At 41.9% G+C, this 26,189-nt stretch overlaps 1 protein-coding gene across 4 annotated transcripts in view; it reads left to right on the top strand.

Moving 5' to 3' along the window:
- Window positions 1–16,613, top strand: part of LOC124789524 (cytochrome P450 4d2-like) — a 168,232-nt gene extending 151,619 nt beyond the window's left edge. For all 4 annotated transcript variants that reach the window (XM_047256917.1, XM_047256916.1, XM_047256913.1 and 1 more), the window contains one exon: window positions 15,760–16,613. In XM_047256917.1, coding sequence (XP_047112873.1) covers window positions 15,760–16,197 — 438 coding nt within the window. In that variant the 3' untranslated portion in view covers window positions 16,198–16,613. The remainder of the gene's footprint in view (window positions 1–15,759) is intronic.
- Window positions 16,614–26,189: the final 9,576 nt, after the last annotated feature.

Below are 26,189 nucleotides of genomic sequence, written 5' to 3'. Positions count from 1 at the left end.
CTCTAAACTCGCAATCTACATAGGGTGCCAATCACTCACAGCTTTGTTCCCTTTTTCCCACTGCTTAATCTCTTCTACTTTGTCGTTCAACCTTCGAATGTCACCCTCATCAGCATTGCCAAATGTTGCATCGATCCAACCTGTCTTCTTTCGTTTATGTTGAATAACCCCAAGCACCTGGTTTACCTCACTCCTTAATTTCTCGTACGCTCCATGTACTGTCTCAAATACCTAGCGCTTTCTTTGTGTATCCCGTGCCTTCTGTTCACTGACAGAATTTGTGGAATGCTTCTTCCAATCCTCTCATCTCGTTACGCATTTCCCATGCCTCGAATACCATCTGTATCGCCCAGCGATGATTAGTAACGACTACGTCAACCTGCTTTGAGAACAGCACGCCCCCTTCCAGGTGCTCGTTTTGTAACGCTTCCACCCGAACGAAGAACAGTAGTCCCGCTATGAACAGCATCGTCTCGCCTTCTCTGCGTCTCACCTATGGGCAGGAATACATATTACTTTCCTCCCCATTAAATTCATTGTTGCTCCGCAACTGCTTATACTAATTACACTAACTCTGTACCCAACCATAAAAATATTAAATGCCTATCTCCTAGGCCTTAATCCACACGAGTTCCTCGTTATCGTTTCATTCACAACCTCTTGCTTGTCTTACGAAGCCTTTCTCCTCACTCTTCCTTCTGGTGTGAATCTCCTATCCCTGGAATAAATTCCGGACTCCCATCAAAAGGTTTCAGCGCCCTTATAGGTCCAACTGTCGTTCTCATCGGCAATTGAATTTTAACATTTATTGGCGACATGGTCTGTACAACTTGGTATGGACCCTGATATTTTGTAAAAAACTTCGTTGTCTTTCCCTTCGGCGTATACGTAGTTGATAGCATCATCCACTGGCCAACCTTTTATTACAGCATTATTGCCATACAGCCCACTGCTTCTTCCTATTCCTCTAGTACTCTTGTATTTGTCTTCCGTACTCCATTCCAAATTTACCATATCACTTTGGCAAATTCCTTAACACACTCTCCACTCTTGCCTTTCCTCGTTTTCATTATGTCGAATGGTGGTGGCATTTTACGACCATGAACTACTTCTGTATTTGTATGCTGTTTTGAGCTGTAGGCAGAGACGACATACTTTAAATGGACTTTCAGCTGGTGTGACGTATCTCAACGCAGTATCCAAGCGTCTTTCCGTTTGTCCTATGCACTCTTTCAGTTCTTTTGTTGCCTTATGGATAGCGAGGGCTCGTCCTTAATTTCTTCATGTTTAGTAACCTACACAGTTTCTTGAATTGATCTCACATGAAATCCGTTTCCTAGTCTTTTACTATTGTTTCAGGTACTCTAAACGCCAGTATCCTATTATACACTAGTGCTTGTTCCACTGCTGCTGCCTGCTGGTTTGACATCATGGCCGTTTCTACGTATCTTGAAAAATGATCTGTGATTGTGAGTACGTTCTTATCCCCTATAGGTGTTTTACTGAATGGACCTAAAACATCAATCCCCATAAATTAGAATTGTGCCAAGCTTCAGATAACCTCCTCCTTATTCGACAAAAGTCTGCTTTCTGTGCACACTGTATAAAATTATTCGCATACTGGTTTACGTCCGTCTGCCTATTCTTCCACCAGTACTTTTCTGACTCCCTTCTGTTGGTAGATTTGCAGTCTGCATGACCCACTAATACTTGATCATGAGCTTCTTGTAGCACTCTATTCCTTTGCTTCGCTGATTTACTACTCATGGTCCGAACTTGGTTTCTCTGGATAGCAATCCATCCTGCATACAAAAATAAATGGCTCTGAGCACTATGGGACTTAACTTCTGAGGTCATCACTCCCCTAGAACTTAGAACTACTTAAACATAACTAACCTAAGGGCATCACAAACATCCATTCCCGAGGCAGGATTCTAACTTGCGACCGTAGCGGTAGCGCGGTTCCAGACTATAGCGCCTAGAACCGCTCGGCCACATCGGCCGGCTGCATACAAAACTGTGACTATTTAAAATACTACTTACATTCGTCATCCGCACTCTGTGCAGTTCGCCATTCCTTATACTCATTACCCCCAATATGTAACACTGCTACTTTTCTAGTCAGGCCATCAGCATTTCCATCCTTATTCCAAGGTTTATATGAAATCAAATTCACTCAGACTTAGTGCCCATCGCGTCAACCTACTAGATGGATCCTGTAACCCAAGAACCATTTTAATACCGCTTGATCTGTTATTTCCCCGTATAGGTAACATCTGAAATATTCGATTCGATAAATAAGGCTTAACATCTCTATATCCCTTGTGGGATAATTTCTTTCTGCAGAATTTACTTGGCTTGACGGGTAAGTTACATGATGTTCTACGCCTTCTACCTCTTGTGACAACACACAGAAAAATGCATGGTTTGATGCATCACATGATAAAGCAAGTTCTCTATAAAAATCAGGAAATACCAATATTGGACTCGATGTTAAAGCTTCTTTCACCTGCTTAAAGGCATGTTCCTTTACAGATTCTGCGATAGAAAATTCACGTGTAGTTCTGTTTAATATTGGTCTGTCTTAACCCCATCTTTACTTATGAAATGACCTACTATATGTATGCCACCTCTTCCATCACAAAATTACACTTTTCCGTACTCAATGTTAGGAATACCTTGGTCGCTAACACCTTATTCTTACCCAATCCTCTGCTTCTAAAACTATTACTTCCTCTTACCTTACCCACATCGCCTAGAGCCAGGCGACACTGTCTCATTCAACTACCCCTGAAACATCTTGTACCAAATGCAAACCTTGTCCATTTACCCCGCATTTCAGCTGACAAATCCATCTCCTCGCGCTCTATAGCTAACCACACTGCTGTGTGCAAATCCATCGGGTCCCTGTCAGTACACGTCTTGATATTTGCGCATGAAACCCTCTTTGAAAAGCTTCGAGCGTCCTCTGTACAGCTACTTTGCAAAATAATTTCATTGACTGCAACATCCTGTCAGCCTGTCACAGTTCATAGTTACATCCGTTAAGTTTCCTTATAATATCCGCATATTGTTCCACAGTTTCCGTATTTCTCTTAGTTACTACCCCATTGTTCCCTACAGTGTTTGGCACTATTTAATTTCTTATATTTCTGGATTAAGCCTTCTTCAAATTCTTAGCACGTTGTAGCTTCCTTAAGAGCTTATGTATACCCTCCATAAGCTTTAGCTTCCCCTTTTAGTCTCAATTTTGCAACATTCAATAGTTCCTTATCACACCAACCTTTCGTCTCAGTCAGATTTCCAAGGTGTCCTACAAAGGCCTGCGCAACCTTGGTTGCCTTACTAGAAAGAGGAGCAATTAAAATTGCTGCTGACAAATCTTCACACCATTATGACAATCGCGATTCTAGCAACCCACACAGTTCTATATTATGGACTGTTAATTGTGCTACCTTTTCTAACAATATGCGTACTGCTTCTGGCTCTGATACACCTTACATCTCTGTTTCTGTCGAAGCTTTGTTCTTAAAAACATTCATTTTCGGAACTAACACTCACAAGAGAAGAGAACGGAATATATTGATACAAATGTAAGCTTCCGTGACCATTGTCACAGTCAGTAATTTTTTTCTGGGGTTGTGATTGCATTGCCAGTACGTAAAACTACAGACGTTTCGGTAACTCTTGAAAGTGATTTTCTTCAGGGTGTTTTTATTTACATAACCTTAATTCTTACGTCTAATCATGAGCCACCTCGACTCTTGACGTTGCCTAGCCACATACCCCCAACGATTACAAGTATAATATTTTACCGGAACGTATTCTGTACAGAGCACTGAGTGGTCTTCAGAGTTACACTGTCCATAACCAATACACACTACCAACCATGACTTCGATTACTTCTAAAACTAGACAAATCCATTGGTTCTCTACTCACAATAAAATTTATTTTACAATATGCACGACCATCAAACGTTTTCTCCATGACCAAAGCACAATCAAAATTTTTATATTCACCATACTGTAGGCTATAGGTCCAAATGTTACTCAAAGAAGCTGCACTCGCTGGACAATGTGTCTAAGGTTTTCAGCCTGACCGGGTTGCCTCCAAACAGGTCTCCACGATTTTCTGGTTGAAGGCATATGCGACACTCATCGGTGAAGAGAACCTGATGCCAATTCTGAGCGGCTCATTCAGCATGCTGTTGGACCCATCCGTACAGCACTGCATGGTGTCGTGGTTGCAAAGATGGACCTCGCCATGGACGTTTAGAGTGAAGTTGCGCATCATGCAGCCTATTGCCCACAGCTTGAGTCATAACACGACGTCCTTTGGCTGCACGAAAAGCTTAATTCAACGTGGTGGTGTTGCTGTCACGGTTACTCCCAGCCATGATCCGTAGGTAGGTCATCCGCTGCAGTAATAGCCCTTGGGCGGCCTGAGCGAGACATGTTATCGACAGTTCCTGTGTGTCTGTATCTCCCCCATATCTGAACAACATCACTTTGGTTCACTCTGAGACTCCTAGACACTTCCATTGTTGAGAGCCCTTCCTAGCACCGAGTAACAATGCGGACGCGATCTAACCGAGGATTTGACCGTCTAGGCATGGTTGAACTACAGACAACACGAGCTGTGTACTTCCTTCGTGGTGGAATGACTGGAACTGAGCAGCTATCTGACCTCCTCCTTCTAATAAGCGCTGGTCATGAATGGTTGTTTACATCTTTGGGTGGGTTTAGTGACAGCTCTGACCAATCAAAGGGACTGTGTCTGTGATGCAATATCCGTAGTCAACGTCTATCTTCAGGAGTTCTGATAACCGTGATGATGCAAAACTTTTTTTGATTTGCGTATAATAGGATGTGTCCCACAATGGAGGCACATTCTAAACTTATGACACATTGTGTCATACTGTATGACTTGACAAACGCCATGCTGGATGACATGATGGCAAGTTTATGTTATATGATATGACACCTCGTATCAACGTACTTTACTTGACACGGTACATTATACTACAGATTTGGACACTAATAATAACATGTAAAAAAGCGCAAATATGCCAAGATGGTATGATTTAAATGTCTTTGAAGCTGCCATATTCTTAGGAACGGTAGTTCCGTTCTTTTAATCCCCAACTCAGCCCAGGACATACTTGCCTATTTTGTGCTATGATAGGAGTATTTTTCATTCTGGGTTACATACTCGGTTAAGTAAACAAGATGCTTTCCCAGCACATACAGTTGGTCCTGGCACACCCTGTAGGTCGCACCTCTTTGGCGAACACCGTGGCGGTTAATCAAATTGCTAACAGTGTTGTGTCTAGGAATGTAGCATACTTGGTTCGCTAGACAAACAATCAAACAACTCATATTAATGAGTCTTATTACAACTAGACAAATACAAGTACTTATCTTTGATTACACAGATGTGTCACAATCAAAGGGCGACATACAACATCAACTGAACTGCACTGACTGCTGATTTCTAACTGAACTACGTAGAGATTATAATGAAGAGACTACGATGCATCAGCTAAAAAAGTGCCTATCTTTGATGGTGCTATCGAAGTGGGCTGTCACAAGTGGGGCATGATCCTTACGTCGTCTTCAACTGGCGGCCGCTGCTGTGGCACTGTGGTCCAGAAAAGAGGTCCGTCAGTTTGCGATTGGCTGACCTCTTTTCACAGCTTTCTCTTTCCTTTCGTTCCCGACTGGCTTTCCGGCGCTGACTTTACGCCGTAACAGACAGTACATCCTCCTTATTTTTCTTCTTCTTCTTCTCTTTCACCACTTCAGCCTCCTGTGATAAACCCATCCAGTTACGTTATTTGTCCGTTGAGACTTCCGTTGTCTGCTCAGTTTTTCCCTCAACATAGAATCACATCGCTCGATTCTGTCATCCAACTGTTCCACCTTAGATCCATACATTTCGCCTTCTGTAGCAGCTGCCTTGTTAATGCTATCCAGTTCCGTTAAGTCTATGTTAATTGCTTTAATTTAACTATCAGAGTTTAGACCACTGATTGGCCAGTGTACCGTCCACTCAAAAGGAGTAAACTGCATGTGTGCACATTTGCCCATAGTCTATAATATACTGACACAGTTATATATTTGTACACTTTCTTTTAAATAGAAACTCTTAGATGTTTCATCTGCATCGTCTGTCATTCAATACTCTCGTTTTATCAAAAATTGCTCTGAGCACTATGGGACTTAACTTCTGAGGTCATCAGTCCCCTAGAACTTAGAACTACTTAAACCTAACTAACCTAAGGACATCACACACATCCATGCCCGAGGCAGGATTCGAACCTGCGACCGTAGCGGTCGCGCGGTTCCAGACTGTAGCGCCTAGAGCCGCTCGGCCAATCCGGCCGGCTCTCGTTTTATAAATGACGATTCAGCCCTACTGCATGTGAGTCCAGGATATGGTAATAAATTCAGTGAATGTCATGTTGTTTGCTACATACTATTGATAAATATTTTTTAAATTAATTCTGCTCTGTTTGAAAGATAATAAATCGTTCAAATGGCTCTGAGCACTATGGGACTTAACTTCTAAGGTCATCAGTCCCATAGAACTTAGAACCACTTAAACCTAACTAACCTAAGGACATCACACACATCCATGCCCGAGGCAGGGTTCGAACCTGCGACCGTAGCGGCCGCGCGGTTCCAGCCTGTAGTGCTAGAGCCGCTCGGCCACCCCAGCAGGCGAAAGTGATAATAAGTTTCGCATTATCCCTTACCAACTGCTTCAGTATCCTGCAACATGTCTGACTCAAATAAAACAGGTCAACCTCATTATGACAGCCAAATCAAAAACGTTTCTGTATTTGATCCTGGTTTTCCACTGCAGCGTCATCAGATGTGAATACATTGTTAGGAATTACTTCTTGAGGCGGCTTGGTATCACTGCTTTTGATGAATGTCTGGTAGGTTACTCCATCAATGTGGAGCAGAATTTCCCACAATAGCTTGCTGTTGGTTCTGATATAGTGTTTTCGAAAAAATAGGGTGAGGCAGCTAAGACAGGCCACCCGAAATACCTACGGAATAAATGAATATATAAGGTCCGGTTTTGCTCAAGTTATAGCGGACAATGTGGCAAATTTCGAGACATTTGCGTGTAATGGTTAAAGCTCATAGTCACTGAACAACGGCACCGAATTTGTTTTTTTCTTAGGGAATATAAACTTGTTCTGTGGCATTTGAAAGAGAACTTCTACAACCTAACGGATATAGGACTTTCGGAATTGATCAAATATTTACAAGATACCAGCACCACAAACGACTGTCACATAGACAGGAGAAGAGGTTCCAGAACCATCTGCCTCATTATACGAAATATAAGCAAACATGTGACTCACGTATGATGGTTGTGTTTACAAGTGTGCTTGAAGCCCAACAGTCTGTGTTCTGTTATTGAAGCTTTGTATCCCGCCTGGAAGGCGGCGCGTGAGTCTGCTCCTGTAAACAGACGAGTAGGCCGAATGTAGGAAGTGAGTAGGAGCAGCAAAAGGTGAAATGCTTCGGTACTGCGTATGGTTGTAACTCTTTTACTTAGCGTACAGATGAGCACGTAGGCGCGAAGCCATTCACCAATCAAATCTAACAGCGGCTAGAAGTTACAAAGGCAAAATCAGTAGTGGCTCGCCCACTATGAAATAGAAATAATGTCTACTGGGAATCGAATGTGCTGAATCTGGAGCGGCGCTCTTAGAGCACAGCGCCGGCTAGAGGGAGCTGTCGTAGGTGTCGGTGTCGTAGTGCCAACCTAGTAGAGCGCACATACGTTGTGGTATCGTAGCTATCGATATCACAGAAGCGACCAGGCAACTTGCTCATAAAGCCCTAGAGACATTCACTATGTATACGACATTACAAAAACTGATAACTTCTATAGGGGATGTCACCAAATTATTAGAGCAGCGGTGTAGCTGTTCGTTGAAGAGCAGCCAGATTGTGCCAAGCCATCATGATTTCCAAACATTATAAAAGAACGTTCATAAAAATTGGAAGTGTGAAGAATAAAATTCGCGAAGCAAAACGAAGAGCGATTGTTGAAAGGAATGAAACTAATATTTTAGCAGCAGTGACACACAGTGCAAATGTCGCTAAGAGGTATCACGGAAGTACGAGAGAGAGCAACTAAACAAGTATTCTGCGAATATTACACTCCATCGGATTTCATCCTCCTTACATTTCACTGCATCTACCACGTCATTGCAATGACTTCTAAAATAGGTTACAGTTCTCCGAATGTTATATATGGAAAGTGCAAAGTGGTACGGCATAGCCTTGCCAAATTTTTTAAAGGAAGAAGCATCATTTAAAAACCATGGACAAACCAGTCTTCGCAATATGCGCTAATCGTTAGATAAAAACCCAGTCTAACTTACAGAAGTGGATAAAAACAACGCTCTCGGTCTATCAATGTTCGGTGCGTGTTCTTCAAAACCTGCATCATTGGTTCCTGCTTAATTGACGGGAATCTATATAGACACAAGTATCTGGAGTTCCCAAGATATGCATCTGCCACAGTTAATGGAAGAATTCCACAGAAATTAAGGCAATCAGTGCGTCAGTGTGATACCAACACCACGGACGCCCCTCCCTTCCTGCGCGTGAAATGAGAAACCCCCATTAAAACAATATTTGAAGAGCGTCAGAATTATAGTTCACGAAACGCAAAATGGACTGAACACTCTCCTAACTTCTATACTTTTACCTGAGGCGAAAATCAAAAAAAGAGGTCTTTTAGGAAACAGCGAAAACTTCTAGAGGTATGAAGAGCCTCCGAATTAGTGCTACCATTAACTCCACATGAAATTGAACTTATCTCCAGAATAACTTTATAGCACATAGCAATGCTCAACGTCACCATTTTGAGCACTTGGTATGACTGCCATGATAAGAAACACATAAACTATACCCAAGTGCTTGCTTGGTATTTGGTAAAATACGGCAGACGTTTGTGGATCCTCTTTTCCTGATGATGGGACGATGCTTTGTGGTACTAATATCTTGATACTAATTTATCACGTCCCACACGTATTACGAGCCGTGAAAAGAAATGACAGGACACCAAGAAGGAATTATCCGAATGGGAGGAAAACCGGTAGATGTGATGTACATGCATAGACAAGCAAATGACTCAAATGATTAAAATTTCAGAAAATTTTATGATTTTTATTTATTTATTTTTTTTAATAGAAAGAGCTTCAAAAATTGACAAGTCAATAAAGTGTTGGTTCACCTCTAGCCCTTATGTAAGCAGGTACTCGGCTTCGTATTTACTGATAGAGTTATTAAATGTCGTCCTAAGGGATATCGCGCCAAATTCTGTCCAACTGGTGCTTTAGATCGACAAAATCTTGAGCTGTTTGAAGGGACCTAGCCATAATGCTCCGGACGTTCTGAATTGGGGAGAGATCCGGTGACCTTGTTGGCCAAAGAAGAGTTTCGCAAGCACAAAGACAAGCACTACAAACTCACGAATTGTGGGCGGGAATTATCTTACTGAAATTCAAGCCCCGGATGGCTTGTAATGTACTCCACGGATGCCGCCGATGAAAACGAAAGGTGTCCTGTTGTGATATGAAACGGCACTCCGACCCATCACTCCTGGTTGTCGAGCCACATGGCTGGCGACAACTAGGCAGCAGTTAGATGTGATGGCTACTGTGCCATTTCCTTACACAGCCGGACCCCCTTGGTTGTCATCCGTGGCAACCACAGCGGCACTTCGACGACATTCTACGGCCGTTTTGTTGCCCTTCGTGGGAAGTGATCCCGGGCTTGCACTTCAGCAACATAACGCCGCCTACACACTGTGAGAGTTTGTTGTGCTAGTCTTCGTGCTTCCAAAACCCTGCCATGGCCATAAAGGTTGCCGGATCCCTCCCCAGTGGAGAATGTTTGTAGCATTATGGGCAGGGCCCTTCAACCAGCACAGAATTTGACGATCTAAAGCGACGGTTGGATAGAATTTGGTGGCATGATATCCCTCAAAAGGACGTCCAACAACTCTGTCAATCAATGCCACGTCGAATAACTGTTTGTGTGTTCTGATATATCACATCTACCGATTCTCTCTCTCTCTCTCCCCCCCCCCCCCCCCCTCCCCAGACCCTTAGAAGCTTCTTTCAAATGCCTCAGAAAAAGTATGCAGTTCCAGTAGAATGAACAAATTCGATGTAATTTGGCGACTATAGCCGATAAAAGCTACCTGTGAACACCAGGGTGACATTCCTATGGATTTTTTCCTGTTTGATTACGTTAAGTCATTAGTTTATGAAAACCAAATAAAAACCGAAGAGGTACGACGTTGATCCGAATGTTGTCGTTGCATAATAGGCAATAGGGGTAGCTGGAAGACTGAGGCAATTCGTTTGTCGTCGTAGTGCATGCACTGAGACTGGCGATTGTAGGATGAAGATGAGCGACTGTAGTGAACGATAATTTTAGATTATTATATCTTCACAAGCCAGAGCGCTAACACTCTGCGTGCCAACGAAAGGAGTAACACTGCAGCCTCAAAACTCCATACTGTTCCCTCACTTCCCAACTCCGAAGAGCGCATTCATGTCTATCGCTTTGGAAAAGGATACACAGCCAATGGCCTTATCGCTGCCTGTACATTATTTCAAGTCAGGAAAGAATTGTAAGCTGTCACGCATCTCACATAACAGCATGAAGTCCGAAACACATTATAATCACCACCACATTCTAGCCTCCCCATCACCTACTTTTTCTCTCTCTATCTCTCTCACTCTCCCTATCTCTCCCATTCTTTCCCGAATTCTCTCTCTCTGCCTAGCGTTCAGAAGGTAAGGACCCTTTGATTTGATTCCATTTTTCTGTCCATCTCGTCCTTCGGTAGTACAATCCGTACATTAAAAAACTTTCTGTGTGTATAGTTGTCTCTAGGGAATCTTTCCCTCTATTTCTCCGTCGACTATTTTTTCAATGATGTTGTTGTCTTAAGATATGTCCTAAGAGCTTTTCTCCTTAAGATGTGGTTTCAGACAGATCTGGTTTCTTGTATTCTTCTCAGTACTTCGTCATTCATTAACTCACCATTCCGGATGAACTTCAACATTCTTCTGTAGCTCTTTTTTTTTTACGTCAGTGTGACAAATAATATCATGGCAAGTTTCTTGGTTTTTCATACTGACGTTCTTGCTGGCGAATGGATTCTCTCGTGAACTGAATGCAAAACTGAGCTGCTACATTTTGTTCACTTTTGTTTCCAGCTTCCACATTCTGACGTATGAATGAAATTTCCGTCTCACAGTGATTCGAACTCTGCTGTCCTGACTGTCGCGAGAAGGCACCTTAACCATCACAGTATCTGATTACGCCTCACTCATTTACCTGCGTACGACTGATACGTTAGAGTATCTAAGTACCGTTCCAGGCCTCACTAATTGTCTAAATCACTCAGCATCCTGGGCTGATGTATTTTTTGTGGAATCAATTTTACGGGGACCTATCAAAAATTTCCTGTTTGCAGAAGGAGGATTACTCTGTTTTAGAAGATTCTGTTTTCTATGTTTATACTTTCCATCGGTGACGGAAGCGCGGAAACGCAGTCGCGTGATAAGCTGAGAGAAAGAAAAAACCATCCGCAGACTGAAATTATTGAACCTCACTTTTTAATATAAAATGATCAGTTTTGAAGCTACTAAAATGAAAAGACGATAGTAGCCTTCGGTTTTCGTTCTCCATCTTATCCTTCCGTTTCTGCAGTATTCTTCGCCGACGATGAGGAGAAGCTTGCCAATTCTTGGTTTCCCACTTTCCTCCCCACAATTTTGACAGGCGACATGTCAGAATTGGGCGTGTGTGCTTGCTCACTTGAGCCACTGATTTCCAGCACTTCGTAGAAGCTCCTAGGTGGATTTCCTTCCCGGACAAAAGTTTCCAGTCATGTTATCACACTCATGATATGAACTCAATTTCGTCTCCAGCCGTTACACGAGAAAGAAAAGAAATATCTGCCGACGAATCAGTATTATTAATGTAAGGTCAAATGCCCATTCCATAATATAATTTTACTGTCTTCTGTACCGTTGCCATCCAACTGTAGGCACTTCTTGCCTGAAAGCTTACTAGCGTCGATAGATTGCGCCACATGGCAGGCAGGTAGCTGCTGCTGTGTCGACAAGGGAGCCGGATAATGTAGACTTAACACCTAATGGAATAAATGAAACTACAGTGACTATTTGGTTAATATCGTTTAAATTAAGTGGTGCTTCGTTAGTTTCGATCCTAACGAAGAAGGCTCCTTTATATGAATACCAAGAGGAACAACACAGGCTTACGGTGTAAAATTACGGCACTAGGAGTAGTACTTGCAAATGGCACAGTGCTGAGATTATCTCGTCGTTTGATATAAATAACAGTGATTGTTAACAGTAAAGGTGGGAAATGTTGGTCTTTTAACAAATTTATTGCTCGATATGAAGAAACTTATTAAAGAAACTTATTAGTATCTGATCTTTTTTACCACATCTTATTCCCTACTCTACGGGAGGGCGCTGGCCTTTCTGAGGCATTGCAGAAGAGTCTTATTTTGCATCCAGTTAAGTAAAGTTTATTTTGTTTTTGATCTTCATTGTTACTTTGTTTACAGGTGAAGTCATGGGAACGTGGTTCTCATACCTCCCACTTTGCTTAATGGGGATAAGTCTAGTACTCACCTTATACCCAGATACAACTTTTAAAAATCCTGAAGAGGCTGCTGGTGTTGCCACGTAATTTTACCATACTTATTGCGGCCATTATCTGTTCTAGGAGCTTGGCTTCAAATAGGTGGTAAAGTCCTGGCACTGCTGCACTGCTGCAATGACTAGTCAGCGCCATTTTTTCGTCAGGTCCAGTTAAAACAGGAAAACTTAAAAAATAGGTGAGCACCTTCTTAGGAGTAAAGCTTCATGATGGAAGCACTGTTGAGTATATTCAGTAGAGTGTAAACCACTCTGTCTAGTGGGTAATTCTTGTTCTTGTAAGGAAAGTTGCTTTACAACTTTCAGTCCTTTTAAGGCACTGTAGGTCGTTAAGTGGCATGGGGAATCAGTATTTCCAAAACTGCATACATTAACTTGATCTTGTTCTTCCATTTTAGCAACAACTTGATATGCTTCAGGCACTAAAATCAAATTGTCGAGTCCTAAATAAAGAAAATAAATAAAATTAATAAGCATTCAGCTTCCAAAAAATTATGTAGCAGTGTCTAGTACACATAAATGGTTAAATTTAGCAATGGACCTGTCACAAACAGGTTTAAAATCACCGAACAAACAGCAAAATGAATATTTAAACAATGAAGACATAATCAACAAAATTCCAAATTTTAGGTTACTTTTTGCACCTTACCCAAAGAGACACCAAAATGAAAATAAGTTATTCTAATAGAATGAAATGTGCTCTGTTGAATGGTGTTAATGAATGTAATGTGGTAGGTGTCCATTTTGAGATACATGGCTTTGAACACGGGTATATTTGATACGTTCAAGTCTTTTAGCAAATTTACAGGATGGTAGCACAGTAATTAAACACACGAGTCAGGCCAAAATTTGTGATATACTAAACACCCAGACAAACAGCAGTTTGACAACAGACCAGGCCCATAGCGAACTTTATCCACTACGTATGCCTCGTTAAACTATGGGGCAAATTTCTCGTGATATGATTTGTTGCCCACTTTGAACTGAGATTACGTCAAATGCATTTCTTTCTGAACTCTACTTTCAACATTTGTGTGTAGAGCACACAAAGTTGTACCACTATACCCAGAAGCAAGAGTCCGGCTCTTTTACATTAGGAACAATGGAACGCCAAACTTGACGATTTCCTCACGGCTTTTCGGTCTCTGTAAAAGTTGTCTTCACGAAAATGGCTCTAGCACCTCAACCAAGTTACAGGTAGCCTGAAACTTTGCATAAGTTCATTAGGGCCCTCAGGTACATCCTGTACAAATTTCATCAAAATTGAAGGTGGTCGGGCTGGGATCATCTTCTAAACTGGGACACTTGACATAGAATGACCCTGCTTTAAGATGACATGTACTATATAAACCAAGCATAACACTTGTAGATTCAAGTGTTATCCGTCAGATATCTATTTTCATGTCAGTGCATCTTCACGTGCCCTTAGCGCTAGGATTTCACCAGGAACAAGTCCCGCCCATTCACCCCCCTCCATGCCCATCGATAGTGTAAGGCCCTCCCCTAAACAGCCGCCAGTTCATCAAACTGGAAGCTACAACAAAGTTGTTATCGTCACAGTCCAACACATCTTAAACTGTGATGAAATTTAGTAACGATAAGAAATTTAAGTTTTTCTGGATAGTGATGTAATATGAATCTGCGTTATTAAAGAAATAAAAGTATTTATAGAGAATTGAAAGTACCGCCAGCAATATTAAACAAAAAATTACGTGATGTTATTTAAGGGCAATAAGGACAAATTTTCATTAACTAATTCACTTATTATAATACGTGTATTTGAGGGAAACAGCAGAGCAAACATACACTGCGAAAACAATGGTCTTGAATTTGTCATGTCGGTAGTAAAGCCATAGATGCAGTCGAATAACTCTGTTGTCTAAAATTAACGTTATATAGAAATAAGTGAAGGTTGTTTTGTTTATGTATGCCCTCATAGTAGCTCACGAAAGTTAAAGAAGATAAGAATGTCATAAAGTAGAAATGCCTAATGAAAGCAGTAAGATATTTGCTTGTATGACATATTTCGTTAGTATTTGCATGGGTAATGGTTGAAATTTAACTTGTAAATTCTTCCAATACCATACCTGCGCATTATAAACGAGGTTACAAAGAATTTTGACTGTTTCTGTGTGATTAGTAACCTATATGCTGTTGCAAACGTCTCAGGAAAATAATGTGTCGTTATTCTTTTCCTGTGTGTTTTTAACCAAAAGATTGATTAATTTCGTAAATGTTATTCAAACCATTTTTTTTAAATAATGGGTATGTATGTCACAGAGCAGTTATGGAGGAGATAAATGCTGCGGTGTTTCACGGCTGTAAACGTCCTTCACGCTGTGCTAGTTCTTCTTTCACCCCTAAAACTTTTCAGCAAAGCTATTCAGTGAATAGCACGCAAAAACAGCTTGGATCGATCTAGCAAGAACAAAGTAATTTTGATGCCCTCTGGAAGTATAGTGAATATTGGTGCTTGTTTCACATATACTGTCTGAGTTCAAGTATACTATGGTTCCTCTTTCTCTAAGCAAATTATTCTTTGAGGGTAGGTTTATCCTGTTTTAGCTTTGCGTGCTTTTCCTCACTTGGAAGTACGTTTCTTCATAGGCTATTCATCTGAATGCTGAGTTCTCGTACTTAAAGAATTCAGTGCTAAATTTTTTTCCCTTATTTTGCTGTGGAAGTACCTGGCACAGCTGAGGCCAATTGTGCACTTTTTTTGTAACGTGTCTTTTAACTACCTGGCAAAATTTAAGACCTAGCAGGATATTAATGTAACATTCACTCCAAGTGCAGCCGAACGCGGTAAACCACGTGGGTCAACTGAAACGATGCCCAGGCGCCGAACAGAGGCCGGGAAAACCGGGGGTGAGTGGGCGGAACTTGTTCCGGGTGAAATCCTAGTACTAATTATTCCTTGCATCTCCATCAGTTTTATCCCCATGAATCCAGGTTATTTAATTTAACACCGAATTATTCTCATAAAAACGATGTGATTCCCTGCTTCCTGCCTTAGGAGTCACTGCGGTTGTTCCCCGCGGTACCAGTCGCACCGGTGTTCGCGTCGGAAGACATCCCACTGAGCGACGGGCGGTACGTGGCGCCTCGCGGCAGCGTCGTCTTCGTCTTCCTGAACCTGCTGCACCGCCAGCCGGCGCTCTTCCCCGACCCCGACAAGTTCGAGCCGCGTCGCTTCCTGGAGGGCGGCGTCGCTGGTGCACTTTTCCCCTACAGCTTCCTGCCGTTCGGCGCTGGGTCGCGCCTCTGTGTGGGTGCACGCTTCGCCATGCTGGTGATGAAGACGACGCTGGCTATGGTGATGCGGCAGTTCCGCATCGTCGCCAGCTGCACTAGGGAGGAGCTGGAGGAGATCGCAGTCTTCATCACGGGCAAGCCTGTCCGAGGCATCAGGATCCAGTGCATCCCACGTTCAGCTCCCACGATGAAGAATTGAACTTAGCAGAGTGAACTAAAACAGAAGCACAAAACAGAAGTTCAACCAGCGAGATTCGCTGTGATCCTAAGTTCATTATCCACCTCTTGACTTCAGTATACATGTACACAGACGACAGTGAAACACATTTAGCCCCATGAATTGTTTTCATATTGTCTTCGACTTTCACAACCGTACAGCCATCTGTAATAATGACAGACAGGATTGTTTAATCACATAGACTGTAGAATTATTTCAAGTTTCACACATTATTACATATATAAACACGTATAGCGAGTCTGCACTGATAAATGTGAACTACACTGCCTCATACAGACATGACAACACATACACTCGTAAATGACAAGCTGTTTTATTTGGCATGTCACTTAAATACATGCGAGTGTATACTCTTTGGGAATAATAATAAATACAACTGTTCAATTTATTTAAACAAATGGCTCTGAGCACTATGGGACTAAACATTTGAGGTCATCAGTCCCCTAGAACTTAGAACTACTTAAACCTAACTAACCTAAGGACAGCACACACATCCACGCCCGAGGCAGGATTCGAACCTGCGACCGTAGCGGTCACGCCGTTCCAGACTGATGCGCCTAGAACCGCTCGGCCACACCGGCCGGCTTTCAATTTATTATGTACTTATAAATCCAACATGAATTCATACCGATGAATCAGGTGCACAAAGTATGTGCTGAAAAAATTGTAAAATCTGTAGGAAATTAGTGATATCGACTTCTGCTAGTAAACGTATACCCTCAAAAGGAAGACATTTTCCAAAGGACTGGGTTTCACAACCAGCTTTAGACTATGCACATACCCCAAACTTGCAGCCACTTCATTAACAGAGAGAGTGTCACGAATTACACGAAATGCATCTTCAAGCACAGGGAAACGGTCTACCTATGTGCTGCATCAGTACTCGACGTTTCAGCTGTTGGTTCACCTGACGCTGTGTTATGCACACTACGATAACTTACTGTATTACTGTTTGGAACAGTATAAATAACAGCTACATCATGTCCGTCAGAGTCTCCTCCAAATTCTAAACCGTCTGTGTGACCTTCTGTGGCCTCTTTCAGCAGTTTCATGACATTATCAGATAAAAACTCATGTGCTATTTAACTGTCCATTCTTACAGGTCTAAAACAAATATTCGCGACAGTCTGTGCGATCCGTGTGACTAAATAAAAATAAAAACAAAAAACAAAAAAAGCAACCAAACGAGTAAACAATGTGCCTATTACTTTCAAGCGTGTTCATAATATTTTTTCGTGATGTTGCATATTTACAGCGCATTGTCAGCGGAATAATTTATTGCTTCTCAGCATATAATATTATTGAGATAATTTAAGAAGCAATGTTGTCTGCGCTGTTCATTCTTCACTAGAAGAAGCATTTCACAACATATAGTCAGAAAAATTTGATGCATAAGGAACTGATTGCACGATAATCTATTTGTTTCCATGTATAGCGCAGAAGAAAACTAGGTCTTAATACATTTGCAAACGACTTCTGTGTTAATTTTATACATTATAATGACCATATAAGAGGAAAACCGTGGAAGCCCCGGTAATCAGTGGTTTACTACTGACCACGATGGCGGATATGACCGTCGAAAACTCGAGAATTTTATGTGAACTGACGCGGTTTGAAAACTGAGAAGATTTTATTCAGACATGCCGCCGCGGAATACTCCGAGACACACATACTTTATAATGTAGGCCATGTTATTATGAATTAAAATTACCATCATTTACATAAGAAGAAAAAAGGCTCTGAGCACTATGGGACTTAACTGCTAAGGTCATCAGTCCCCTAGAACTTAGAACTACTTAAACCTAACCAATCTAAGGACATCACACGCATCCATGCCCCAGGCAGGATTCGAACCTGCGACCGTAGCGGTCGCGAGGTTCCAGACTGTAGAACCGCTCGGCCACCCCGGCCGGCACATAAGATTATAAGAGCAAATACATAGGCAGGGCCAGCACTAGGATTTTTGCGCCCCGAGTAAGCATTCTTAGGCCCCACCCTTCAACACTTTATTTTAAATTCTGGTTTTTTGATTTGCCAGAAAATTTTAATATAAAAAAATCAAACAACGCATTTTTAAGAACCTTTTTCAATTCTCACGGTTTACATAAATTCGATACTTTACAAAAGTATAGTTCCTGTCCAGTATTTTTAGATGCGAATTCTTTTATAATCCCAGTATAATCTAACGAGAGGGCTTACTCTGAATCTGCCCTGAGCACAGCTAATCCAACAAGCCGCTCCTGCCCCACTGTAATCCTCGAAGAACTTTTCTCTTAACTCTGTTAAGAAAACTGAATGACCGCTCTGTCTGGGCAACGTAACAGACAATGTGCGAAAAATCCGTAAGATTACCAGGCATGAAACCCAAATCTGTTTGCAATACTTACACGTCTGTTGTTTGAAACTGGTATCAATATTTAACTTAAAATAATCTCCATTGCTGTTTATATATTTCTCCCACCTCTCCGGCAGGCTATGAATGCCAAGCCCAAAAAAACAGTTCTTTTGAAGCGAACCAGTCAGCGAGCCATTTTCGTACATTTTCAAACAAATTGAAACGTTTCAGCGAGAGCATGTCCCAGTGATGCAAATATATGCTAATCGGACGGAGCCTAGTCTGGAAAATAAGTCGCATGGCCTAGTATTTCCCGTCAGACGCTGTGGCCGTGCGGTTCTAGGCGCTTCAGTCTGGAACCGCGTGACCGCTACGGTCGCAGGTTCGAATCCTGCCTCGGGCATGGATGTGTGTGATGTCCTTAGGTTAGTTAGGTTTAAGTAGTTCTAAGTTCTAGGGGACTGATGACCTCAGATGTTAAGTCCCATAGTGCTCAGAGCCATTTTCTAGTATTTCCCAACTCATCGCCTCGATCTTTTCTTTGACCCGTTTTGATGTGTGTCATGAGGCGTTATCATGGAGCTACATGACTTTGTGTTGCCTTTTTGCATATTCCGGTCGTTTGTCACGCAATGGCACCCATGGCAGACTTTTTAAAACTCTGAGGTTGTTTAGCAGTAAATGTAAATTAAAAAAAATTGATATGAAAGAATAGAGGTCTCGGAACATCTAACTCTCAAAATAAATACGTGTTAGTAATTTAATTTGCGCAGTTTCCTACTGGCGTATGAAAGTTTTCGGAAAACAAACAACCTTGACAATTTGGCACGAGAAACAGATACGATTTATTCAGACGTCAGTGGTGCGACAGCTTCCAAACGTTCGCAGAATTCCAAACGTTCGCAGAAGATGGCAGCACGTACGAGACACGTGGTAACGTTACAGTAAACAAGTATAGTGCTCACTTAGACGCATCACACTGACAATGCTATCAGGTCAACTGTCCATACACTGTTAACTCCCATTACGCACTAAGTTGCGATAAACAGACTTAGCGTCCTCACTCCCAAGTGCATTAATAATATATGTGTCGTCTAACGTGCATTCTGCCTGTTATTGTATACGGTTTCCAGGTGTTGTTGACAGTGAGGCCAGCAGTTAACTTCAGGTTTTCATATTGACCATTTCGCGAATTTTCCAATGATTAAATTTTCACAACTGTAGTAATTAAACAAAAGCAATATTTATGCCAACGAACTTTCTATTGTACAACCTATTTACAAAAAGCATCATTTGCACCGACTGCTTGGTATTTTAGGAATGGATTAGACCAAACCTGTGTTAAGGGTCCTAATTCAGGCGTATAGTGAGGAAAGTTGTCCGTATGTTTATCACGACACACTGTATGATTATAAGGTACGGCGGAAATGGTTTATTTCTGTGTGAATGTGCGAATAATTTATATGTGTGATTTCAGATTGGTTTAAGTAATACCGTACTTGACGATAGGACACGTTTGATTTGACCGATTCTCTTGATTTATTTCAGCATGCGAGGTAGGAAAAATCAACAATGGTTAGCGAGAGAGTCCGATCACAAAATCAATTGACAAATAGTTTAATTCTTACTTCCGACTAGGTGAAACAGCCACCGGCATTACTCTGTCACTTGAACGAATTACTTCCTTTATTATCGACAGCAACTTGTCGAAATAAGCCACGTCCGTTCTCATGAGGTTCCGAAATTCCTGCGGATCTTTGGGCCTCAATTCTTAAAATGTATTGTATTAGCATTGCGTTAAGGCTACTGACGAATTCTGAGTTTCTGAAAGCGGTTATCTCAACTTTTTATATTGTGAAAGAATATTCTATTTCTTACATAACATACGTTTTTTTCACTATTATCGGATGTGAGTCATATTTGAAGGTGCTTCGGGGTGAAGAGCCGCCTGTGCGACTAGTGTGTGTGGTTGCTGTTTGTCACAATTATCAACTCTGTAGCACTAAATGTTCTATAAATCGAGTTCTGAAATATCTGCCCGTTTCGCCTATATATTGCACACAATGTTTGCTACTTTTGCCGCAGGCAGTTTTGTAAATGTCAGATGTATCATGACCTGTATATTACGGGACGTTTACTTTTCTGACTGATTTGAGGCGGTCCTACACGAATTCTCTCCTGCGCCAGCCTCTTCATCTCCGCGTAGCACCTGCAACTTGCGTTCTCAGTTATTTGCTGGACGTATTACAATCTCGGTTTTCCTCTACGGTTTTTACCCTCCAAGGCTCCTTCTAATGCCGTAGAAGCTTTTCCCTGCTATCGTAACGTATGTCCTGAGATCCTGTCCCTTTTCTTTCTCAGTGTGTCCCCAATACACCTTTCCTCGCCGATTCTGCGGAGAACCTCCTCATTCCTTACCTTATCAGTGTACGTAATTTTCTGTAGCAACAAATCTCAAATGCTTCGATTATTTTCTGTTCTGGTTTTCCAACAGTCCATGTTTCACATCCATACAATGCTCCAAAAGTAGATTCTCAGAAATTTCTTCCTCAAAACAAGGCCTATGTTTGATTCTAGTAGATTTATCTTGGGCAGGAATTCCCTTGTCACTACTGCTGCTCTGCTTTTTTGTGTCCTCCGTGCTCGGTCCTTCACGGGTTATTTTGTTGCTAGGTAGCAGAATTCCTTAACTTGATCTATTTCGCTATCCCCAAATCTGTTGTTCAGTTTCCCGCTGTTCTCACAGCTGCTGCATCTCCTTACTTTCTTTTTTCTTCCATTTACTCTCAGTCCATATTCTATACTCATTAAAGTGTTCATTCCATTCATAAGATCCTCAATTCTTCTTCACATTCAATCAGGTTACCAATGTCAAAAGCAAATCACATCAATGATATCCTTTAAACCTGAATTTTAATTCCACTCTTGAAGTTTTCTTTTGTTTTCGTCACTGCCTCTTCAGTGTATAGGCTAAACAATAAGAGTGAAAGACTGCATTCCTTTCTTACACACCTTTCGATCTGAATACTTCCTTCTCGGTCTTCCACTCACATTTTCCCTCTTGTCTCTTGTACATATTGTGTATTAACGTCTTTGCCCCTATACTAGTCAGAATTTTGAACACGTTACACCATTTTACACGGCTGAGCAATTTTTTTATGTTCACATATCCTACGAAAGTTCTTTAACTTTCTTCAGTCTCACTTCCATTATTAACCGCATCTTTGGAACTGCCCCTTCTTGCCTTTACCTTCCATAAAGCCAAACTGATTGTCGCCTAACAGTTTCTCAATTTTCTTTATCATTTCTCTGTAAACTGCGTTGACAAAAGTCATGGGATAACTCCTAATATCGTGTAAGACCTCCTTTTGTCCTGCATAGAGCAGCAACCCGACGTTGCATGCGCTCAACGAGACGTTGGAGGTCCGCTGCAAGAATATTGAGCCATTCTGACATTATAACCGCCTATAATTGCGAAAGTACTTCAGGTGTTTGATTTTGTGCACAGATAAACGTCTCGATTATCTTCCATAAATGTTCAATGAGATTCTTGCCGGGAGGTCTGTGTGGGCAGATCATACGCTCACATCGTCCAGAATGTTCTTCAAATCGGTGAAATGGCGCATTGTCATCTGTAAAAATTCCATCGTTTTGTGGGAACATGACAACCATGAGTGGCTCCAAATTGTTTCCAAATAGCCGAACCTATCCACTTCCAGTCAATGGTCGGTTCAGTTGGGCTAGAGGACCCTGTCCATTCCATGGAAACATAGCCTACACCGGCGAAGACCTACTGCCAGATTGCACAGTGCTTTGTGACAGCTTGGGTTCACGGCTTCGTGGGATCTGCGCCACACTCGCATCCTACCATCAGCTGTTACCAAATGAAATCGGGTCTCATCTGAACAGGCCACGGTTTTCCAGTGGTCCAGAGTCCACCAGATATGATCACGAGCCCAGGAGAGACGCTATAGGCGATGTCGCGCTGTTAGCGAAGGCACTCGCATCATTAACGCCATATTTCACCTCACTGCCCTGACGGATACAATAGTCGTACGTCCCACATTGGTTTCTGCGCTTATTTCACGCAGCGTTACTTGTCTAATAGCACTGATAACTCTACACAGACTCCGCTGCTCTCTGTCGTCACGTGAAGGCCGTCGGCCACTGCGATGTCCGTGGTGGGAAGTAATGTCAGAAGTTTGATATTTTTGACACTCTCTTGGCACTGTGGATCTCGGAATACTGAATTCCCTACCGATTTCCCGAATGTCTCAGGCGTCTAGCTCCAACTACTATTCTGCGATCAGAGTCTATTATTTCCCGTCGTGCGGTCATAGCCACGTCGGAGACCTTTTCACATGAATCAGTGGAGTAAAAATTTACTGTCTTTTCATACCTTGTGCTTACGATACTACTGCCATCTTTATATAAGCATGTCACTATCCTAAGGATTGCCTGTATTCTCATGCCGTTAATCATTGCTAATTCTTCCGCCTTTTGGGGGTGACTTCCCACACAAAGGGCAAGAGAGTGCCCTAAACCTCTGTTAGCTCCTCCACCCTCTATGACAAGGCCGTTGCCAGAAGTCTTCGGCCATCACAGCTGATGATTTTCGTTCAAAATTTAAGTAGTTGTGAGGTACGAACACGGAGCTGAAGACAGTTTGGTTACTAGCCAAAGATGCTACATCTAGGCCATGGGTACAGCCCTTGACGGTATAATATTGTGAATAAGCTTCATAAAGGTTTCTGTTTAGTGCCGAAGCTGATTTTTCCGAGTGTACTTTGAATAATCTAACTTATGTGCCATATGTTACACCAAGGCACAGCATTTTAACATCTTTATGTGGTGGGGTGCTGTCACTTGTGCTGTCATTTGTTGTTCTTTGTTCAGTTTATTTTTTGTCTGTTCTGACAATCGATTAATGAGGTAAGGATCGTATCCATTGTTCATGCCGGTACATTTCATTATTTCTGGTTCTTATTGGATTTCTATAGGATGAAGTGGAAATTATCCCATTCTGTAAAGCTTTGATATAAATTGTAATGTTACAGGCACAACTTGGGACCCGATGCCGAAATTCAGGCGCTTGTCGACACTCCTAGTTCAGCACTAACGCCATGCCCAGAAGCTTGCAACTTTCGCCTAGTCGTTGGGCAATACTGAGCGTTTCCAGACGTTATCCAAGACTTGCCGAGCTGCGTGCTTCACCACAGCTGCAAAAAAATCTGCCTTGTTATTTATAAAAGTGGCTGTCTTGTGGCGGCTCGGCTTCAAATCGGCATTTGTTGTGTGTTGGCTGCCATCGTACAGGCCGCCAAAGCTCTTCCGCCATCCCAACGGAGCCACCAACTGTAGCTGAATGGGCCGGGCATTGAGCTAATATCCTCTCAGCTCTGAGCCCCTGGGTGTGACAGCGCCAGAAGAATTGAAACCGGCATGCCAGCCCATACTGGCCGCTACTCCCCCCCCACCCTCCTTCCCCCCACCCATGGGCGTGCATTTATGCACGTCAGATTGAGAAGCTAGTAAATTTTTTGTCACAATTGGCCATAATCATCTTCTACACCTGCTCTCCACCTTCTGAAGAGAACCAATCGCTCCACTCCGGCATATCCTTTACAAACGGTGTCAGAAGACCTGTTAGAGGTTGGAATGACAGCTATGACGGTGGTAGTGGCGCAGTAGTGTTCAACGCAAACGTGCAAGTAACAGCGATCTTCAAGTTGCAGAACCCCCCCCCCCCCCCCTCTTTCGCGTCGCTATTGAAGAGAAGGGTGGGTTAACCATAAAATTTCATTAATTGTTCACAGGGATGACGCACCATAAAATGAAATTCACAGTTATGATAAATTCTTGAGGTTATTATAACAAATTGATTTCGTTTAGACATTTTCAAGTATATGTGACTGTCAAGTAAAAGATACGCCAAATATAACAACAATAACGATAAAACAAAAAATAAGATTGAAATGACTTATGATTGGCAAAGTTTAGGAAAGGAAGCACATGGTAAGTTCAGCACTCTAACATATTAAATTTTAACCTACCAAATCCGCGATTTAGCCAGCCGGTGTGGCCGTGCGATTCTAGGCGCTTCAGTCTGGAACCGCGTGACCGCTACGGTCGCAGGTTCGAATCCTGCCTCGGGCATGGATGTGTGTGATGTCCTTAGGTTAGTTAGGTTTAAATAGTTCTAAGTTCTAGGCGACTGATGACCTCAGATGTTAAGTCCCATAGTGCTCAATGCCATCTGAACCATTTGAAATCCGCGACTTGACAACAGTGATTGCTTATCGTGGTTGTCATATAACTGAAATTGTCCGGCGATTGTTCCAGATCTATTGGCCAGCAGTAGCTAACCATAAAAGTATTGGGGGTTCTTCTGTTGAACTATCCTGTCTACTCTCCAGCTGATGCAGCTCACAGAAGTCGTTTCACACTGTTCCCAGTAAACAGGCAAGGACGTCTACAAGTGCCAAGATAAAAGAAAAAGAAGAAATCACCTATGTAATCACTGTTGTTTTACTGCAATTGAAGATAAAGATGCTTTCTGCAGTCTTCTCGACTTCTATTAAATTTAACTAAAATGTAAGTAATTTGCATGTCAAACTGAATAATTTGCATGTACAAATGTTGTTGATTTGCATAATAACTTGTCACGGAATGAAAAGGCATCTGGCATACTGCTTTGGCACTTTTCATCACCTCCTTCTTACATCTGAAAAAACTGCGAGGTCGATGATACATGTTCTGGAACGTAGTGCGTACTCTAAAAGCAATTTTTTTCCTAGTAGGTAGTTATCATGAATAGCAGAACCTTTCACCATACGATGAACTGAAAAATTGTTATTGGAAGAAATCATGGAGCACAAAACACAACAACTATAAAGGAACTTAATAATTTTTTCTTATTGATAAATGTACCGTATGGATAATTATTCGACTCTCACACCAAAGATCCACTCTAAAAGTTTTTAACACGGACTGACAAAAGAAGATTTACGCTCTTCGTTTATTAGTTTTACTATTAATTACCTCTCGTTGTACTCATGTCCTGGTGATAAGACGTTTTGTGCAGTTTTAAAGTTAAATGGTGTTATACAATGAAAGCAATTTATTCAACGGAACCTCCTGTAACTCTGGAAGATTATTATTATTTTCATTTTATATGGAGAATTTAGATGGAGGCGACGATCTTCACGACGGCGCTGCTCAACAATACAGGTACGTGAATACGTTCATCTCTTTCCCTTCGTGGCCGCCATTGTCAGTTTCAATATATTTGCCGCGACATTCAGAACCTGCGTTCGCTCTTCTCTTTTAATTACGAAGTCGGATTATTTTCTTTCTCAGATGAATAAATGCATTTTAACCACAGTTCTTTTTACCCAGGCAACGGGGAATGATAGTATTTACAACGTACGTGCCTCTATTACGATCGTACGTTCGCGTACATAGAGTGTGTACCAACTTAACTATACTTATGACCCATTTCCTTCGCAGTATTAATTCTTATTTTGAACCACTCACCCGCGAATGTACGTACCCTCTTATTTTGTGTAGTCAGTTGGGTGTATTCTTTAATAACGTTACTTATAATATTCAGTGGCTT

Source organism: Schistocerca piceifrons, chromosome 3 (genome assembly GCF_021461385.2).
Source record: "Schistocerca piceifrons isolate TAMUIC-IGC-003096 chromosome 3, iqSchPice1.1, whole genome shotgun sequence".
NCBI lineage: Eukaryota > Metazoa > Arthropoda > Insecta > Orthoptera > Acrididae > Schistocerca > Schistocerca piceifrons.
The sequence above is the reverse complement of the archived record's forward strand: the minus strand, read 5'-3'. Positions and strand labels throughout refer to the sequence as shown.